Source organism: Calypte anna, chromosome 1, assembly GCF_003957555.1.
Source record: "Calypte anna isolate BGI_N300 chromosome 1, bCalAnn1_v1.p, whole genome shotgun sequence".
Lineage (NCBI taxonomy): Eukaryota > Metazoa > Chordata > Aves > Apodiformes > Trochilidae > Calypte > Calypte anna.
The window spans coordinates 137,219,320-137,239,462 of NC_044244.1; the positions used below are offsets into that span (position 1 = coordinate 137,219,320).

General features: G+C 37.6%; 1 protein-coding gene across 1 annotated transcript in view; it reads right to left on the reverse strand.

The window, feature by feature from the left end:
• The window catches only part of UXS1 (UDP-glucuronate decarboxylase 1), a 64,040-nt gene that overhangs the window by 19,273 nt on the left and 24,624 nt on the right, over window positions 1-20,143 (reverse strand). The window contains exons 6-9 of the mRNA XM_030456204.1: window positions 18,490-18,670; window positions 6,038-6,142; window positions 4,678-4,737; window positions 2,259-2,380 (exon numbers count right to left, since the gene is read on the reverse strand). Coding sequence (XP_030312064.1) covers window positions 2,259-2,380; window positions 4,678-4,737; window positions 6,038-6,142; window positions 18,490-18,670 — 468 coding nt within the window. The remainder of the gene's footprint in view (window positions 1-2,258; window positions 2,381-4,677; window positions 4,738-6,037; window positions 6,143-18,489; window positions 18,671-20,143) is intronic.

Consider the following 20,143-nt stretch of genomic DNA (forward strand, 5'->3'; position numbering starts at 1 on the left):
TTTCTGTTACTTATTAAGATTTTTTTGGTACCTTGAGTCTTCACAGTCCTGGTTAGACGATATTCTATAATGCAGAGCAAAACAATTGTCTGCCTAAAAGTTATACTTAATAGTTATGATATCTCAGTTGACTCCTATTTGCTTATGAAAGGAATACACTGGAATTCTTTATTTGAAAATCTAAACTCTTCTTAGGCAATTTGAAATGATACCTCATTTGCCACCACTAAAGCTTGCAGAGTCACACAGTTTGCATGAAAAAAAAAAAAAGGATGAAGAAGGTGAATGCTACTTGGACTCTTTGATAAGGAAGCATTTCTGGGCTTGTTTAAATACAGCAGTGATAAAGAGAAGACAAAGTCAAGAAATTTTTTATCTACAGGGTCAAAATGAGTGAACAAAACAACACTGCCAGCAGTAAAAAGTGGACCAAAAGGCTCTTGGTCAGGACAGGCTACTGAGGAACTCTGACAACTGCAAATTTTGAGTTGTCTATGGCCAAATTCAAGAACTGTTTGCTCTAATTCAACTGCTCTGCCTGCAAGCATAATGTAGAAGTTAATTTTTATTTTATATTTTGTTGAAACATGATTAGGTATTTAAGGTACCTAACAATGCGCACGATGATGGGAATATTCAAACAAAATGACAAAACAATGTAGAAATAAGCTTACCTGTTTCTTCTTTTACTGTAGCTGGTAAGATTATGGAAATATTTTAGCTTTAAATCCTATAATTCCAATTACTTTGTGCTGGGTTACTCTTGTTTGAAAACATCTTAAAAGCACAGCACTTATTTTCATAGCAGAAGTCAGACCTTTCCACTAGATAATGTTTTTTCTTCTACTAATGGTGTGTTATTTAACCTCTGAAAAAAAACCCAGCTCTGCAGTGCTCCAATATGAACCTGAATGTGGTAAAAGCTTGGGCAGCTTCACTAGACCAAAATAAAGTACAAGAAATATCTCAGAGAGCTGCCCCTACTACGCATTTCCATCATGAGTTTTCACTTAATGCATGTGTGCACTGCAGTTCCACCTTACAAATCTTCACTATCTTTTGTTAAGATAACATAAAATTTATGAGATAGTATTATCATAACTCATGCTGTGGCTTTAAGATACAGCTCATGATTTTAAAAATTACCAATAGTCTTGCCATTCTAAAATAATAGTGCAGTGTGTACCACAGACTTGCAAAAAATTCAACACCCTATAACACAACAACTTCTCATAAAAACTTCAACATTCAGCTGTGAATGGATTTCTAGACCCACAAGGGATATTTTGCTACAGTGAAGTATAGAAGACATCTTCCCGAACAAGATTTGTACCTTAAATGATTTTAAAGAGAACAAAAAGAGACACACATCTCTGCTGCCTCCTCTGTCTGGCAGAAGAGACAAGAGAAAATTAATAGAACCTGTGAACTAAAATACTGTACTGACAGTCCTACCATTTAAGTTTAATTCTGTTTTGAAAGTCTTTAATATTTTATTACTTAAAGGTTTAAGATTCTACAGAATGTACCTTTGATTGATTTACACCTTTGTATATGAAGGTCGTTAACACCAAGAAACAATGATAAATTTTTTTTATAGCATCCCACACTTTCTAATCACACAGACTCCCAGAGAATAGCTGAACAGCAATTAGCTGAGATAAGATTCAGATGCAGATAGAGAGTAGATACTGTGTTAGCTTATCATTAGTACCCACTTAGCTAAGTATTAGTAACTTTCACCAAGGTCTGTATCTACACCTACGTAATTTTAAAACCTTTCTGAAGTGTTTTAAAATACATTGTTCCTATATGGGTACTCATTAAAGAACTTCTTCATTTTTCCCTGTATATTCTGATTTCAGTTATGTTCATTTCACATTATCAGTACTGGCCCTATTCAACAAAGCACTTGGAAGCAAAGGACTAAGTTAGGGCGATGTTACTACCTGGCTCCCAAATTATTAAGGTCACCACAGATTACTCTAAGAACTGTTTACAATACTGAAAGAAATAATATGTGAAGAAGAAGAGAGCCCATTTTCTTGAAGTACACTACTCATCTAAAAAAACCCACAACAGATGGGAGCAATAAAACTTTTGATTAAAGAAAACAGATTTCACAGCTACAGCAGGAATGCTTAACTCAAGCCATTCTCTTTTCTGCTCTTATCTCCAAATTCACATATTTCATATTTGCCACACATTTGTCTTTCATGATTACAGAAAATCCACTGTATCTGATACAAGTTTAATACCTGCTTCATGTATGCATAGCACATGGTCTCTGCAACCCGCTTTCCTTCATCATAGCAGGCTCGTGGACCTATTGGATTCACATGGCCCCAGTAATCCTCATTTTGAGGGTGAACTTCAGGATCTAAGGGGAAAAAAACCAAAACCTTAAATGATCTTTTATCAAAAAGGTGACTAAATATAATGAATCTTTTAGGAGATCACTAGTGCTAGGTACAGCTTAACAGCTTTCAGAACTATGCATTTAAAAGATATCAAGTTTCAACACTATTCCTTAGAAGAATATTCACTAGAACATTTAAAATGACATTTACAGCAGGTGAGAGGCTCTAGGTAAGACACCTGAGACCTCAGGTAAGACAATTGAGTACAAGCAAAAAACAGACGCCATCTGCTTTCCCCTGAAGGAGTGGGTGAACAGAGGATTAAATTCAGCTCTTCTCTGCAAAGACAGTCTACCTTAAGGGAACACATAAGACTCTAATCTAATGTAATTCCGAGGAAATATTATAGGCTACATAGGCAGCACTTTTTACTGCATTTGGAAAAAATGTAAAGCATCTGCAAGTTTTGTAAAACTAAGAAACAATGAAAGAAAAATGAGCGTAATTAAGAAATACTGTTTTTCTTAAAGAGGAAAGTAGAGTGCTGTACCAAAATGTACTTGCTATGTTTCTTGTTTTATCCTAAACATTTTTATTATCACTGGCACAATCAGATTAGAAAATCTCTTGCTTTGATCCAGTACAAACGTGCTTCATGATTACAGAACCAACCAAAAAAAGAAAAATCTAGAAAGCTGAGCGTGCAGGTACCAGTGTGTTTCCTCTATAGGCTTGAAGCAATACAATCACTTTGTTACTTTTCTCCAAGCTGTGCTGATTATCTGCACAGCTCAAAGTTTTCTGATTAACCCTTTCAGCTTTTATGCTGCTCACTGACATGACTACAGATGAGTTCCTTCCAAATCAGCCACAGAGCAGTGACAAATGCAGAGAGTTTTTACATGACTACAAACTCCTATAGCATCCTTAAAAGAGCACTAGAAGGTGCTGCAGTCTGGAAAGCCACCTCACTTTCTGTCTCCTTTCTAGCAGAGGCAGCCTTATGAATCACTAGGAAGATCTGTAAACAACATTACTTTGAGAACTGCTCTGGAACCAGTTGGCTAACATTTTCTGACTTAATTTTCTGTCCTTTATTTTTCAGCAAAATGACTTTGTCTGTTCAGTCAGAGGATGATACGACTAGACTCTCTCCACTGACACAACAAAGCCTGATCATGGGAGTTTCAAGTTCTCCACTTCAGGAAGCAGATTGCTACAGAGCAAGGATGCTCTAAAACTTGGGTATTTTTTCACCTGTTGGTCTCCTGTTGCAGAGAGGAGTTTGTTCAATTACAGAGAGTGCTTGGGGCTACCATTTCTCTCTGTGGAACATGATAATGGATAATGAAAAGCAATGGAGGCAGTAGGAATGCTGCACATGCTAAAGCCACTTATTTTGCTGCATGTCACCTTAGTGGATTTCATGCTCAGGTATTTGCTTTAAATCTTCCTGACTGAAGTTATTCCACCAGAAGTGTGCTCCTTGACACATGTTTTTTGTCTTTCTCACTTTTTCCTCATAGAACTTCTATACATCTTGTTAAAGACAAGTATTTTTGTTTGCTTATTTGTTTTTTAAACTGAATTATAGCACAACTACTAACGTTGAGAAGGTGACTGTGCCTGTTTATCTCCATCAACCTTGCAACACTGTCAGCCAGACAAAAGCTCACAACAGCAGAAAGTTTCTCCAGTAGGCACACAGTCTGCCACTCACCTCGGGGAAGTACTACAGATTCTAGTTGTACCCAGCTAGGAGTTCTGTCAGTCATTTATTCTCTCACTACTTCACTTAGTAACAGCAAAAGGAAAGAGGAGAGAGATGGCACCATTGCTCAATATTAGATTTTAAGATAAAACACAATGGCATGCACGCACAACTGCTGTTTTCTTAGCTTGAAGGTTATGTCCTTGTTTCTTGCACCCTGCTGCACACACTAGGTGATTGCTAAATTGTAACAATACAATCAGGGAAGACAGAAGCAGATTTGCTACTGAAATTATCTTTCTTCACAGGTTTTCTTTCATTATGGCATGTGGATTTGAATAAGAGTTCCCCCTCAAGCCCTTTTAAAAAAGAGCCATAAACAGAGACATAGGAAAGTTACAAAGTCTGAGCCTCCTTCCACCACTCTGACTATAGATTTAAAGAAAGTACTAATGCCAGTGTTTTAAGCTGTGAGAAGTACATCTGATAAAGAAACCAAGCTAAGACAACGATAAAAATCTACCAATTATCCCCCAGAAAGGCTTGTAAATGCCTTTTTACACAGTCATGTGTAAAGAGCTCTAGACACTGCTTTATCCCTCTTACCTCCATATACCTCTGATGTAGAGGCCAGCAGCAGCCGTGCTCCAACACGTTTGGCTAATCCTAAATTTTGGACATGGAAAGAAGAACAGAATTAGACCAAGCTAAAGAATCTTTCAGTCACATTAACTGCTTTCGTGTGATCCCATTTTACATGTTTTTTAAGAGAATTCAATTTCTCTGACTGGACAAATCTAGCTGTAAATCACATCTGTAGCTCTCGCTTCCAAAGTAGAAGACTTCAGAACCGGCAGAGCAGCACCAACATGTCTGATGTGTTTGCTTCTGGGACTAAAAATTACACTGAACCAAGATCCAAGAACTTCATATATTACACTCTAAATAAAGGCCAAGTGAGCATAAACCTTCTCAGTTATGAAATATGGATCTTGATACACCACACCATATTATAAGTACCAAAACTTAAAGACAAACTACACAGAGAAACTGATACAGAATAAAATGTGACAGGACAAAATCAATCATTTTCCTTTTACTACGTCCCTCTAAACAGCCCAAATGATCCTACCCATCACTTGAGATTACTCTGCATTACATCTGAATGACATTCTGGCCTTCAAGTTGGCATGGCAAATCAAAGAAATCCGTCTTAATTCTTGGAATTGTACTCACTGGATTATTACTCAAGTGAGAATCTCATCTGAGCTAATGCCCGGCAGATTTTTTGCCTCCCAGTAATGCTTATAGTCACTGACACCCCATTCAAGCTACAGCATATGCCAAATGGCTCAAAGATGGGAGAAAAAGGGAGAAAAAAAGAGAAGGCTTGAGGTCTTCTTTTACAGGCACATTCCCAGCATCAAACAAATACACAAAGCTGAAAGTATTGCCTTCTAACTAGCATGAAGCTACACATTAAACATTCTTGCACAGAAGTTGCAGTGCTCTTGATGTCTGGGATTTACAGAGCCAATGCTGTTCCACCTAGTCCAACATTTGCTGTGATGGAAAAAACCAGTTACTCATAGCAAACATGGGAATGTGTCAGTCACCAAAGTGAGAACTGGACACAACTTTGCTACAAAAATCCCATAATCTTTTAATTGTTCTCATGTCTTCTGTAATTACTGCAGAGTTATTACTCTATAGCCAAGTTACAAGCATGAAGTTCTTGGGCTTTGCTAGCTGAGCTTACACATTGCCAGAGTTCATCTGCAGATATATCCAAAGGAAAAGTACAAACATCTTCAAAGAGGGGGGAAAAAAAATCCTTATTTTTCTTGAAGAATCAACTTTTAAAAATGTTCAACTCATCAGCCCAATCCTCCTCTCCCTACAGTAACTCTCTTAAGGTTATATTATTTCTAACAATGTTAAGTAAAAAAAAAAAATTTCCACTTACCCAGCATGTTTAGTGTCCCAATAGTGTTGGTCTTTAATGTTTTTATAGGATTATACATATAATTTGGAGGAGAAGCAGGGGATGCTAGATGATAGATCTGGTCCACTACCAAAAAGCAGGAGGGAAAGAAAACATTATTATTACTATGTAATTATTAGTATAGTAACTATATTACTATATAATATATAAAATAAGAAAACATCAGGGTCATGTAAGAAGTATTTCTTTCTGCATTTCCTAACACTGGAACTCAGCACTTCCTATCTTGCTTACTACAAATAATATGTAGGTAGACAAAACCTATTGTAATCCAAAGCAAGACCTATTTTCTAGTAAAACAAAAAGTAAAGCCCTGTATATAGCAACACTACTGACACAGATGCAGAAGTCTGCCTGGGTGCTTACAGTTTTAACTTCTAAAACTTGAGTTAGGAATACTTCAGAGATCTTCAGAAGCTCTGAAGGTATATGCACCATTCAATTACCCTCAAGTTTTTAAGTGACTACCACCATCAGAATATTTTTCTCAAATGGAATCCCAAGCAAACAAGTATACTTATCTTCATCAAAAAACCCCAGAGCCTCACCAGTAAAGAGATTCCAGCCTCCCCAGTTATTAACTATAATTAACCAACACAGTAGACCATGCCTTGAAATCACTGAAACTATAATGAAGCCTAAGCTAATTTAAAACATGGTGTCTTGGGTACACTCAGATTGCCCAGTGTAGGTCCCAATCTTCACTAAATAAATTTGATGCATTTCTGGGATTGCAGTGTAAACAAACCTAAAGGGGCCTTGAGCAACCTGGTCTAGTAGGAGGTATCTCTGTCTATGGCAGGAGGGGTTGGCACTAGATGGTCTTTAAGGGCCCTCCCGATCCAAACCATCCTGTGATTCTGAGATTCTTAATTCAACAATTATTCCCAGCACACGTGAACACAGAGAAAAGAGAATATAGGCTGTAACAGCTTTTATTCAAAATTCAAAGGCCAAATGTATCATCTATCAGGATTTCCTTCTCTCTCCAGCTTCTTCTGCTTTGGTTTATTTCTATCTTAAGCTAAATCAATTGCACTTTGCTGTCTGCTCATCCCATAGCCATGCTTATTTTCTTATTTTCAGCTATTTACCTATTTTCATAAAAGCCTCTTTTCTGAGGCTTCCAAGCATATGGAAGTCAATTCTATCAAGGTAGCTCAGAAGACATGTATGGGTATCACAAACAGCATTTGATACAAGGAAAACAACTGCACAGGATTCTGATCAACTTTGATTTTGTAAGAGGCCACCAGGAAAGGTGCTGTGTCTGTGCTTTGGAACTTCAAAGAGCTCAGCTCATCCCAGCAAATTTCAAGAACTGGAAAAATACAGCTATGTAATATACCAGAATCTGTCTTGCACATGAAATGTAAAAGAATATTGGTTGATTGCCATTGGTAATCTTGAAAACATTAAGCAAATCCTAATTTAAGAATAGCTTGAGTGTATCAGGCTGCACAATGTGTTGCATAAGGTAAGGACGCAAAGGTTACAGGTATTACAGGAAAAAAGGGGGAAAGGTTTTTCTGTTAAATTGAGGTAAAAGCAAACCAATAAAAACTGGATTAATTTTCACAAGCAGCAGATGATATTTGGAAAGCTCAACCTACAAGCCTTTCATAACCTTATAATAAATATAAAAAAGTCTTTCTGTATTCCATGTATAACAAATCACAGCCACAACTACTGGATAACCTGGTTAAGGAAAAAAAAAAAAAGTAAATATAAGATCAATTGAAAGAGACAAACCCTTAAGAAAGAAACAGAACAAATCCTCTACAAGATCATCCAAGAAAAGTACACAAAAGGTGATCTAAGACTTAGAAGGGAAGAAGGGAAAGTAATTGGTTGCGTTAAAGAAGGAAAGTTTGGGGCTTTTAAGAAGACTCAGCCCTGAAACTTGAAAGAACCTGGAAAACTCAAGGCTAGCTGGTATTCTGACAGAAGACAATATTGCATGCTATAAGGATGTGTTGCCTGAGGAATAGAACACTATCAGTCAAATGATACACTCAGAACATTTTTGTTTTGCCTATTTTCTGTTGCTTTATAATTAACAAGCAAGAGAAAATGACAACAATATAAAACGAAGCTGGATTTTGACAATGTACTGATTACCATTAGCCATCTCTTGTGTTTAACTTTCACAGGATCTGTGACACAATGAGTTTTTTTTCTCCAGTTTTAAATTAATTTTTCTACCAAAACCAGAGTGGAAGCATCCTTGACCTTCAAATAAAAAAAAAACAAAATAAAATCCAATTTTGCTCCAAATTTTCTCTTTCATTTGAATATAATACTTGCTTAAGCAGCACAGGCTGTATATCAGGTACAATTAGCTGGAAAAAAATATGAAAAAATAGTTTCCATCTATTCTTAACTAGCTGAGAACACCAAAATGTTAGAGGAATGTGTTTCATTTGATAAAGGAAGCACACAATCCTTGCTTCCTGCTCTACTTCTAATGTCAAAAAGCAGAGCAGTTAGGTGACAGTGTTTGTAAGTGACTTGATTTATCTATGTGGAAGGCACCATCACTTTCCAACAATCCTTTAAGCAATGAAAAAAGTTAAAGTAGTTAAAAGCCTTCAAAAACACATGCCTCTATATTAAAACACTACAGCCTTTTAAAGATAAGCTCATGTTCTGATAATGATGCTTTAAAAATACTGGTAAATTGCCAAGGTAAAATATTTAGCCTACTATCTTCCTGAATCCTTACTTAAGTGTGCTTGCATGCAGAGTCACATTTTTTTAGACTAACTGCTGTTTTAAAGTCTACTGGGCAAGATCACAACCCAGAAAAATAATTTGCTATTACATTCTATTCACTGCTTAAGCTTACAAAGTCAACAGCAAAAAAACCAAGGAGAAATAATTTCAAGTCAAACCACATCACACAGAGTAATTAATGATCACCACAAACACAAGATCAGCTCCTAAGCCAATCTACTTGAGTCCATCACCTCCACATTTTACTGTCTTGACAGAGTCGTATTTTACAGTTAGAATGATCAAGCAAATGCCACAAAATACTACATATTCACCATGTATTATGGTGAATAAGCATTACTCCTGGTAAACATGGGATTTTGTATATGTACACATTCTCTCTTTGGTCTACAGCTGTTAATGTAGAGCAGAGATGAGCAGCTGCCTGTACAATGTCAAAACAGCCCCAAAAGCTAGAGATAAAACAGTGGCATATGTGTCACATGTGTCACATTGGTGAGGACTTACTCTCACATAAAAAAGCACAGAGAAATACAATTTCATTTAGCATACAGCTCTGTTATTTTCTCTCATATCAACAGAAACTGGTATTTCCATTCACTATCAACTACAGAGCAAAATTAAGAGTTTTTCAGAGATGGCAACATCTAGTAGTAATGCTTTTAATATCCACGGACAGTCTGAAGCAGTGAGTGATGGAAAAATTGAGCTCCCAGCTCAGAGTTGACTCAAAGAACATTGCTAATACAATTGACTTTTTGATTTCTCTCTGTAACATGAAAATTACTAATTGTTCTATGTGAGGAAGTGTGGTGTGGCACAGTTTCTCCTTATTTTGGGCTCTATTGATACTGTAAGCTTCAGAGATGAATAACATTTAATCAAATTATTTTGCAGAACGTCCTGTGTTTTGGTACTAATGCAAAGATGTAACATGGGGTAAAGTACAATTGGTCTGCTGAATTTTGACATGCCTCCTACAGGTGAGCCACCAATATAGATTAACTATATGGCTGCTTCCAGTTATGCCTCTGAACTTAAACATCTCATTCCCAATGGGGGGTACAGTCATGAAACCAAACAAAAGGGGCAGACTAGAAGCTGATCAAAGAAATGCTCAAGAGAAGCTGCTGACAGCTGCTTGCAGGTAGCAGGTAATTCAAGGATAGTGGCTCAGAAAAATTATCAAATTAAGAGCTAAAGCCACCTGCAGCCAACCCAAAGTTGAACTCTGACCCAAATTTTATGGTGTTCTACCTATTCTTTCACAACCCTTTCTAAATCTAGTTTTAAACAGACTGTGGGGGAATTTTTGCAGAGAAACTGCCACTTCAAAAGCACTGTGGTTCTGAGTAACCCAGTCCTAGACTGTCAAAGCAGAAGTGACCATTTTCCTACCTCCCTACCTCCATCCATTTTTGTTGTTTTTAAATACCTGAATTTAGCCACATAGCAGCTGTGACAAGAATGCCACCTTCAAAAGCATGTGGCAATTCAGATAGACAGAGCAAAAAACTACCCTTTTTTTCTGCATTGGAATACAGCTACGCCTGTGATTATTCAAGTGGCAATATGTTAGCTAGGAACAAACACAAACAAAATGCAGCCCCTCAAAGGTTTCTAACAAATGTCAATTTTATTCATTTTTAATCAAAAAGTGTAATGGATAGTGCTCAAAAAAAAAAAAAAAAAAAAACAAACATGAAAAAAGAATGGAAAATTTAAAGGAGAGAAAAACAAAGGAGGAAAAAAAAGAAAGAAGAGAGAAAAGTAAAAAGGGAAGACACTTTTCTTCCCCTGGTCCTTCTTCCTCACTTTGTTTACCAGATGGCAATTGCTTTAATGTGACAAAGAGGAGATGGGAGACAAAGAAAGTTTTCCTTGCCAGAGACCTGGTCTTGACTGTCCAACTCTGGTTTGCCTCAACATATTTCCTCCTATATTCACAAAGGCATTTTCTGTGATGAAAAGGCTCAGCAAGAGCCAAGTGTCAGATGGCCATCAAAGGGATCAGGCAGCAAGGCAGCTCCAGGATTTTTCCCCTCTGTCTAGGAAGGAATCTTTAGAGTACCAAGCTTTAGACCAGTTCAAAACATTGCTTCTTTTCCAAAACATTTAAAGTATGTTGGATTTCAGAAAGGTGAATAGATTTATTCCCTAAACTGGTCCCATTTGAGACATCAAGCTGAGAATGTTGATAAAGGAACAGTTACTTCTCCTCCCACCTCCTCTCTTTCAACTACTGGATCTAAAAAAACCAGAATTTTTTTGTCTTGGAATTTCATCAGGCAAGCTCAGACATGCAGACAAAGCCATCTATCTAGCTTGGTTGATAACCCTGTGTGCTCTAGAACTAAATCATCAGTTATTTAATATAGCAGGCAACTCTCCTCAAGCCAGAACTGTGGAAACCTCTCCTAGAGGATCAACTGTTTGGGTGATTGCAACAGCACCTGCTGGAGGACAGGAACAAAAGCACCTTGAAATTGACCTCTGTATCTCTTCCTTTTATGTAAGGTAAAGAAAAAAGTGTTACGACATTTAATAGTGCCTGCTAAGAAGCTTTTAGCTAGCTTTGTAATTAAGCAGTGGTGCCATTAATTGAAAATGACTGTGTGAATGGTTGTGCAAATCTTTATGTAGATAGGTAAGGACCATAAAAGAAGAACAAATGACAACAATAAAAGTCTGCAAGTTTTGTATTTAAATCCTATCAGGGGCTACAACTGTGTAAGCCACTGTGAGCACAGGGGCAAGTAGTAGTTCACCCAGCACAGGATGATAGGCTAGTGATAAAGAAACATTAAAAAAAGCTTCCTGTTACAATTTAGCTGGAGAAAAGAAAAAAACTAAATCTGTTTCAAAATGCTACAAACATAGAAGCTAGCATAAACGTTCAAGCTATCATGTACCCACTGGCAAATATAGAAATCCATAAATAAAGTTTTAGAAACATGCTGCAAGGTCAACATCAACTAAAATTTGTTGGTTGGAATAGCTCACCCCCCCTCCATTTTGTATACATGGATTCTCTAACACTTAAAACAAGACACAAACATATGGTCTTCTTAATGCTAAACACAAATCATCAATATAACCACTCACTTTTACAAAATAGTGCAGTAAAATCACCCTCCTCTATATCAGTTATCTTTATTTCCCAGCAGCATCACTGTACATGTTCTGCATGCTTCCTAAGTGAATTGTAAGGGTAGAATCGACCTTTCCTATGATAGAAAATGACATTCATTACTCTGAAGGAATGACCTTCATCTTCAGTTTCTGCCTTCCACATGTGTCATGGTACTAAGAAGGACTAAAGGGGTCACTAACCCTACTAAGCACCTGCATCCATCACAATACTTGCTAGTCAGAAAGTACTAAGCAGAAAAGCTTTGATCAGAAGCATACAAATGAGTTTATCCAGCTTCAACAAACAGATTTTTCTTGTAAAGAACAGCTATGCCAACTTCATTACTGTAGGTGAAATGAGACATTTTTATTTGTCCTGGTTTCACAGGGACAGAACCATGTGCCGGCTATGGAGCGCAGGCCACTAATAGCCCTGAGACAGCTGGGAGCTGACTGATAGATGAGTCCCATACAACTTGCATCATGGTCATTACAAAAGGGGAGATATGCTGGAGCAGGGTAGACAGATGCTTCCTGATGCTCCTGAGAACAAGGGTGAGTATAAGCTCATATACTTTATGTTGGTGTTTGTAATGGTTTTGTTATTACATTAAATCCATTTATCCAACCCATGGGGCTTCTCTACTCCTCCCAGTTCCATTTCTCAGCTAAGGAGGCATCATCAGGCAAAAGAACAAAGTGCTTCAGTTTAGCCTCAGATCCAGGCTAAAAAAAATACTATTGCACTGAACTACAAAGGACTATATACGCAAATTCATTCTCCTAATCATATGACGCTAATGTTGACCGTAACATAAGGCAAACTAGAATAACTTTATAAAGGTTTACAATATTGTTTGTAGTGGAACAGTTTTGGAGAGCTTCACCAGAGACTCAGGCATCACTGCACTTGGCTTTGGACAAAAAAAAATTAAGTAGAATTTCACAGAATCAGAGAATTATGGAGGCTGGAAAAGACCTCCGAGTCCAGTCTGTGATCTAGCACCACCACATCACCTACACCATGGTGCTATGTACTACATCCAGCCTTTCCTTAAACATCTCCAGGGACAGTAACCACCACTTCCCTGGGCAGTCCATTCCAGTACCTGATTATCCTCTCTGTGAGGAAGTACTTCCTGATATCCAACCTAAACTTCCCCTGGTGCAGCTTCAGTCTGTGTCCTCTCCTTCTGTCGCTTGCTGCCTGGGAGAAGAGTCTGACCCCTGCCTGGCTACAGCCTCCCTTCAGGTACTTGCAAGGAGTCATAAGGTCCCCTCTGAGTCTCCTTTTCTCCAGGCTCAACAACTCCAGCTTCCTCAGCCTCTCCTTACAAGACAATTTCCCCCTAATCCCTTCACCAGGCTCATTGCTCTCCTCTGGACATGCTCCAACACCTCAGTATTTTTCTTGAAGAGAGGGGCCTAGAACTGAACACAGTACTTGAGGTGTGGCCTTACCAGTGCAGAGTACAGGGGGAAAACCACGTCCCTGGACCTGCTGGCCACACTATTCCTGAGGCAAGCCAGGATGCCATTGGCTTTCCAGGCCACCTGGGCACACCGCTGGCTCATGTTCAACCAGCTCTGAACCAGTACTCCCGGGTCCATCTCTACTGGGCTGCTCTCCAGCCACTTTTCCCCCAGTCTGTAGTGCTGCAGGGGTTATCATGGCCAAAGTGTAGGACCATGCACTTGGTCTTGGTGAACTTCATACCACTGGCCTTGGCCCACCGACCCTGCTTGCCCAGGTCCCTCTATGGCATCTGTGCCCTCTGGGAGATCAATGCTCACCCTCAATTTGGTGTCATCTGTGACTTTACTAAGGGTACACTCAATCCCCTCATCCAGGTCGTCAATGAAGATGTTGAATAGGACTGGGCCCAGATGATTTATCATCACCTGCCTTGTCACAACATTAAAATATCATTTAAAGCCATCAAGTTGAATATCTTTAAGTATCTGTCAGAGGGGATGACGAGTAGGGGCAGAAAAATTTGTGATGGAAGTACTAAAACAAACAAAAACCAAAAAAAAGGCATGTATTCACATAAAAAATGGAAGGTGTGTGCCCTAAGTGATCTGTGAAATGACTTGGAGATGGTACAGTTCTGGGATACTGTAGAAAAGTGTTCAGCAAAATGTAAAATCCTGATTTCTGGAAGGCTGCTACTCTCAAGAAAGCTTTTTCTGAGACTGCTGGTTTTAGCCTTAGAGTCAACCACATCCAGCCTTTCCTTAAATATCTCCAGGGACAGTAGCCACCACTTAATTTTTAAAGCTCTCCAGTGAAAGTCAGAAGACTCCAATATAAAACCCAACTCACCTAAATTTCCATTCATAGCAGTCACAGAAAACAGAGCTGGCATTTAAGAGATGTTTGCCAGAAGCTAGATTGTTGGTATCAATTATAATAATAAATAAAATAAACAGAAAAAAACTCAGCTTATTTACATAAAATCTTCACATCTACACTGATTTTCACATCAATTATTTCAATTTCTCTCAGGAAGCAAGTGACAAAATACTTGTTTCTTACCTACCACTCCTACCACTTACTCTTCACCACTCTGAACAAAAAAATTAATTTATATAATTTTTAGCTGACACAGACTGCAATTTTAGAAGTATTGTATAAACATTTTAGCAGGACTTCCTGTTTAAGCAGGGATACATTGGTGACAATCAGCAACATCCCTACTATGCAACTTTGCTCCAATGTCTCAAAATCGAAGTTCAAAAGCACTAATTAAGCTAGAAAAGAAAAAGCTCTAAAAAGCATAACCCTGGAGGACAACTGAAAACAACTTTACAAGGCAAGAGGATCTTTATTTTGATATTAAATATTCAAAATATAGTGTGCATTTATGATTATGGAAACTAAATCAGTTCAACTGAATCCCTGTTGATAAAGCACAGGAAATCTGTGGTATTTCAGGCCTGGTTTTCTTACCAATTTGTGAAATTTGTGGTAAAAACAGAAAACAAACCAAAGAACTCACAACCAACCAAAAAGAAAACAAAGGTAAACTGTGAAATGGGTCAGCTGAGGAGGACATCTTTCAGGTATAAGATATATCTGGAGAAAAAGGGAATGTGCATATAACCTTTCATAAAAGACTTTTATTTTAAGGCTTCCAGTGTTTGCTGAAGAAATAGAAAGAAGAAATGCTAGTGGTAGAAGGACAGGGGCTGTGCATGTCTATCTGATGTTTTCTTCCAAGTTTATTCAGCTGCTGTTGCTACTACGGACAAGAAGTTGTGTGCACTTCATGGCAGCTGACAACCACACCTCAATACTGAGAGGCATTACTGGCTCTTTAGGAGTAAAGTTTGTGATATGACTTTGATCTTACAACATCACCTTGAAATTGGCTTCTTTGTTGTGTGTCTATTTTTCGAGTTTGGTGGGGTGTACAGTTTGGGGCTTTTGGTTTTGGGTTTTTTTACAGTTTTTTGGGAGGTTTTTTGGTTTTTTTTCTTTATTATTGTTTGGTTTTGTGGGATTTTGTTTGTTTCTTTGTTTTAAGATCTATATATGTGTAACAATTCACACCAGAAATGCAGGCTTCAGTGGCTTAAATGTTCAAAAACAAGAATTTTTTTCCCCTCTACAAATGCACAGTCTACTCTAGTACAAAGCTGGGCATAAACAAGACAGCATGAAATCTCAAGTCACTATGCAAACTAAGTACATCTGTTCTACGTTTATTTCATTAAAAATTTCAGTTGGTAGTTTTAAATGAAATTACCATGCAGCAGGTACACCACAGTAACACCAGATGGAGCATTCACTCTCATTTTTTCTCCAACTAATAATAATCTCTGTGTTTTTACACTAAGGTTTGCAGGGACATGAGCCACAGAGCTCTCAACTAACAAAAATAGGGTATTTGTAACCTTCAAGAATGTAGAAAATGCATGACAGAAAGTGAATGAGGATTTCTGTAATTTTTTCCAAATAATACAGAAAGGAATAAGAGATTGTTTTCTTTATGTACCCCCCTTCAGAAAAGAAAATTGTGTTCCTGTACCAAAACAGCCCTGTTCATTAGTGGATTAAAACATAAAGGTTAGGCACAATGAAAATACCTTTAAAAATCCCAAGTATCTTAAAACAGTGTCTTGGGTTTTTTCTATCCTGGTCCTTTCAAACCAGGACACACAAAAGTCAATCACAGAAAAAAACCCAAAACCAACAACAAAAAAACCCAGAAAACCAAACCATTTATGCAGGATCTGGAAAGTTTTCTTTTCTGACTTTTCTTCTTTACTATTTTCTGTCTTTGCTTTTCTGCTTGAAAAAGTCTAGGTGAAATGTGTTCTTGTGAGTTTTTTACTGACACCTCCAAATGCTAAAGTAAAGGAAATCCTAGGGGAGGAGATGAAAGTCTCATATAAACTTAAATCTCATATAAAGGACAGAATTAGAAGGGATGAACCAATGAGCCTTGAGGTCCCTTCTAACCTGACAATCTCTGAAAGTAATTCAGCTCTACAGTTAACTACAGGTATCCCAGGCCTGAGAAATAAAGTGTCTTTATATGAATTATTACTATTTCTGGTCAACACAAATCAAGATCCAAGGAGGCCAAGTGTCACTTCATGTCATGGATCAAAGATAACGATTCAGATAGAACCCATTTTAGCTTCACAGTGATGTCTATCCGTAAAAAACAAAAAAATGCCTCATGAGATTTAATGAAAGCTAAGCACCTTGAGACTAAACTCACTTTCCATATCAAAAGTGCAAACATTGTTCTTTCTGGATCAGAAATGAGGTCGTATTCAGAAATAAAGTACTGATTAGTCTCTCTGGAATTTAAGTGTCAAGTATCCTTACATGACCTTGATTAAACAGGATAGCAAATAAACAGCAATTCTTTAGATTCAAATCTTCTTTTGTCCTGACTTCACAGTCATTCTAATTTCTATTTAAAAAGAAAATGAAGAAACTAGGACTAAGAAAAGAAGTATTGACCCACATATCAACTTGTTAATTTGTTACAATAACTATCTCCCACTGTCTCTTTTTTCCATTTTCCTGTGTTGCAATAGAAACTCTGCACTGAAGTGAAATTTAATAATCTTCATATACCACTATATCAAAGTTAGTTTTATTTTAACACTTAGCCATATCAGCTTTAATTTATGCTGTTGGAGAAGACATTCATTAAACTGCCCACTGAACAGCATGTTCCCATTTGTTATCAGTACGAAATGGGGAATTGGTGACTTAATTACACAGAAGATGGGAAAGGCAGCTGAAGAATCTCAGAATTCCTATTCATCTGTGGCAAGTAATTGGGCAACAGTATTAGCAACTATGATAATTATCTGAGGTCTCAAGTGTAATCAATGTGCAATGAAGAAGTTAATGCAGGGGAAATATTAGGAAAGCTGACAAACTAAACTGACTGAGGTGTAAGCGACCAGCACCTTAATCAGTTAATAAGATCTCAGTTCCATCACACTGTCAGTGGAAGTAAAAGTTTGAAGTATAACAACAGACACGAACTGAAGCAGTGCATTGTCAGAACAGAGCACGAACACACGTCTGCAGGATTATTTCAGTAATCAGAAATTCATCACAAGCAAGAACAAAAGAGATGTAATTGCTGGAGATTTTCTCTCAAAGTCCATTCACTGGAATTCAGCAAGAATAAAAAGCAAAACGACAGATTTTTGTTTAAAGGCATTAAACAATTACATTGCCACATACAGAGTTTCAAAGGGATGGAGCAAACCCAGGAGAAGTGCAGTGTAGTCTGAGTAATGTTTTAATTGATTCACCATATGCTCAGACATTCCTGAAGTCTATAAATACACAGATCTCTCAAATACGGCTGTGTTAATGCTGTCTTACAATATGGCATAATTGCTTAAGGTTACTGCTTCAAAGCAGGATGTTCTTTTGTTTCTTTCTTTAGGGTTTTTTGTCATTGTTTGTTGAAACTTGGGAAATTTAGTGCTGCCATTTTCCTATTCTACATGCTGCAGAATGCTTGTGCCTGAAGTGGGAGGAATGTTTTCCATAGAAGATACAAGGGACAACTGAAGAAAGTGAGCACTTGCCCTCTGAAGTAGCATATTCTCCTCTCACCTGCCCATACACAGTTGCAGGATGTGCCATCCAGCGTAACTCAAGCTCTCAATTCAACTTCTCAGTTCATGACTCATCTAGGCCACAGATTCTGGGTGCTTTGTCAGCCATTGCAGGCACAAAGGGACATGAGACAATGGATGGGACAGACAGACTGACCCCATTGCCATCTTGCCTTCTCACATAATGTCACATCAGGAAGTTTCTATTACAGATTTCCTTCCTCTTGGACACTCAGAAATGAAGAACTGGTTTCAAAGATAAAAGCACACTGAACCTTTCACTCCACACTGGTCACAGAACTTAGACCAATAATAAACAAAGAATACCAGTATTAGATTAGTCTGGAAATTAGTTAACTAATGAAATTCTTTACAGAGATACATACTTACAAGGCTATAACATAACAAAGTGCAGATACCACAGCAGAGAGAGTACTCACCTTCAATGTACAGGGGCTCAACGACATCGTGATTTATCAGTTCGAAGTTCTCATGACCAATCCAGTGCTCCACATTTCTTTTCCTGCCCGTAAAGAAGTTGTCCACAACTGTAACCTCATGGCCATCCATCATTAGTTTGTCAGTAAGATGAGAACCCACAAACCCTGCTCCTCCAGTTATCTGCGTTAGGACAGTTGGTATAAATTTCTTTTTCTTTTTACAGAAACACCAGACAAAGTCTACAAACATGAAGACAGAAGAACAGTAGCTTTCAGATCTTTGCTTATCCCAGGGGAAACAACTCCATTTCCATGCTTCAACATTTTTAGCCAATTATTTACAGAATTTAAAATGTCAAGAGAGATGCTTGACACATTTCATCACTGTCAGGCTAGAGGTTCAGCTAACAATTGACATCCAGTTTTGCAGTATAGTTTTTTTTTCCCCCACAAATTGGATTGTGCCCTTTTTTGTGCAAAGCCTCAAAAGAAGCAAAAAGGTAAGAAGAGGATTCCCTGTGATTCTCATTTCTCAGAAAAGAAATAACAAAATGCCAAGTTATTTTTGTGGGAGATTTGTACTATCAGAAATGTGAAACCCAGCTTTTGTGTGGTTTAAATGTAAGACATGATGGTGTTCTACACATAAGCACTACATATTTTTCACCCTTCATGGATGGATGGATGGGAGGAAGGAAGCCATCAAGCAAGCATATTGTCTGATGAAAGCAAGTCTTCGAAGATCTCATTTAAAATATCTGCTAAATCCAAAATGATTCCTTATTCCTTTTGTGTTTTAATGCACCTATAGCCCACATCCTATCATTCAGTTTTCAGCCATAAGCTCTGACATCCAGCATTTGAATGCCTTGGAACATTATGTTTTACTGAAGAAAAAAAAAAGCAAAAAAAAAAAAGCAGAAATATTTTAAAACTTGTACTCCTCTGCAGTTACAGATGTAGCAGCAAGGAATACTGTGGTTTTTTTCTCTTTCTGCACCTCAGTCTTTAACAGTAAAAAACCAAATAATTTACTAATTCAGTGCTGAAGCAGCCAACGTAGCTATGATAACTGCAAGTTTTGTGATCCATCCAGACAGACATATGGAAGCAATTGTTTTCCCTGCACTTTGTAAATTGTTTTCAAGAACACACAAATACATGACACATCACTGCTCTCAAAGAATGAAGACACTTGTACCCCCCCTGTGTGGCATGAGCTCTACTGTATGACTAATGACTACATGATCAAATTCACATTTTCAAAGTGATTCAGCCATCATCTCCATTCCTCAGCTACAGACACCTAACCAAACAACAAAAGAACACAGTGAAATTGTCAAGCAGGAGTCTGTAATGAATGCAGGATGTGCTCCAATGACAAAAATGCACTGTGGAAAAGGATGGAGATGCCTGAAGTTCTTTCCCTTAGTGTTTTAATCAAAAGTCTAAACATTCATCCTGCACACTCCTCTCCATCCACTATTAAAAAATACCAGATGAGTAGACTTTTTTTTCTAAAAACAAATAAAACTCCAAAACCAAACAAAATAACCAAAACAAAAAACACACAAAAAGACAAACCACCTAAACAAAACAAACAAACAAACAAACAAAAAAACCCAAAAAACAAACAAACAATAAAACCCAACAA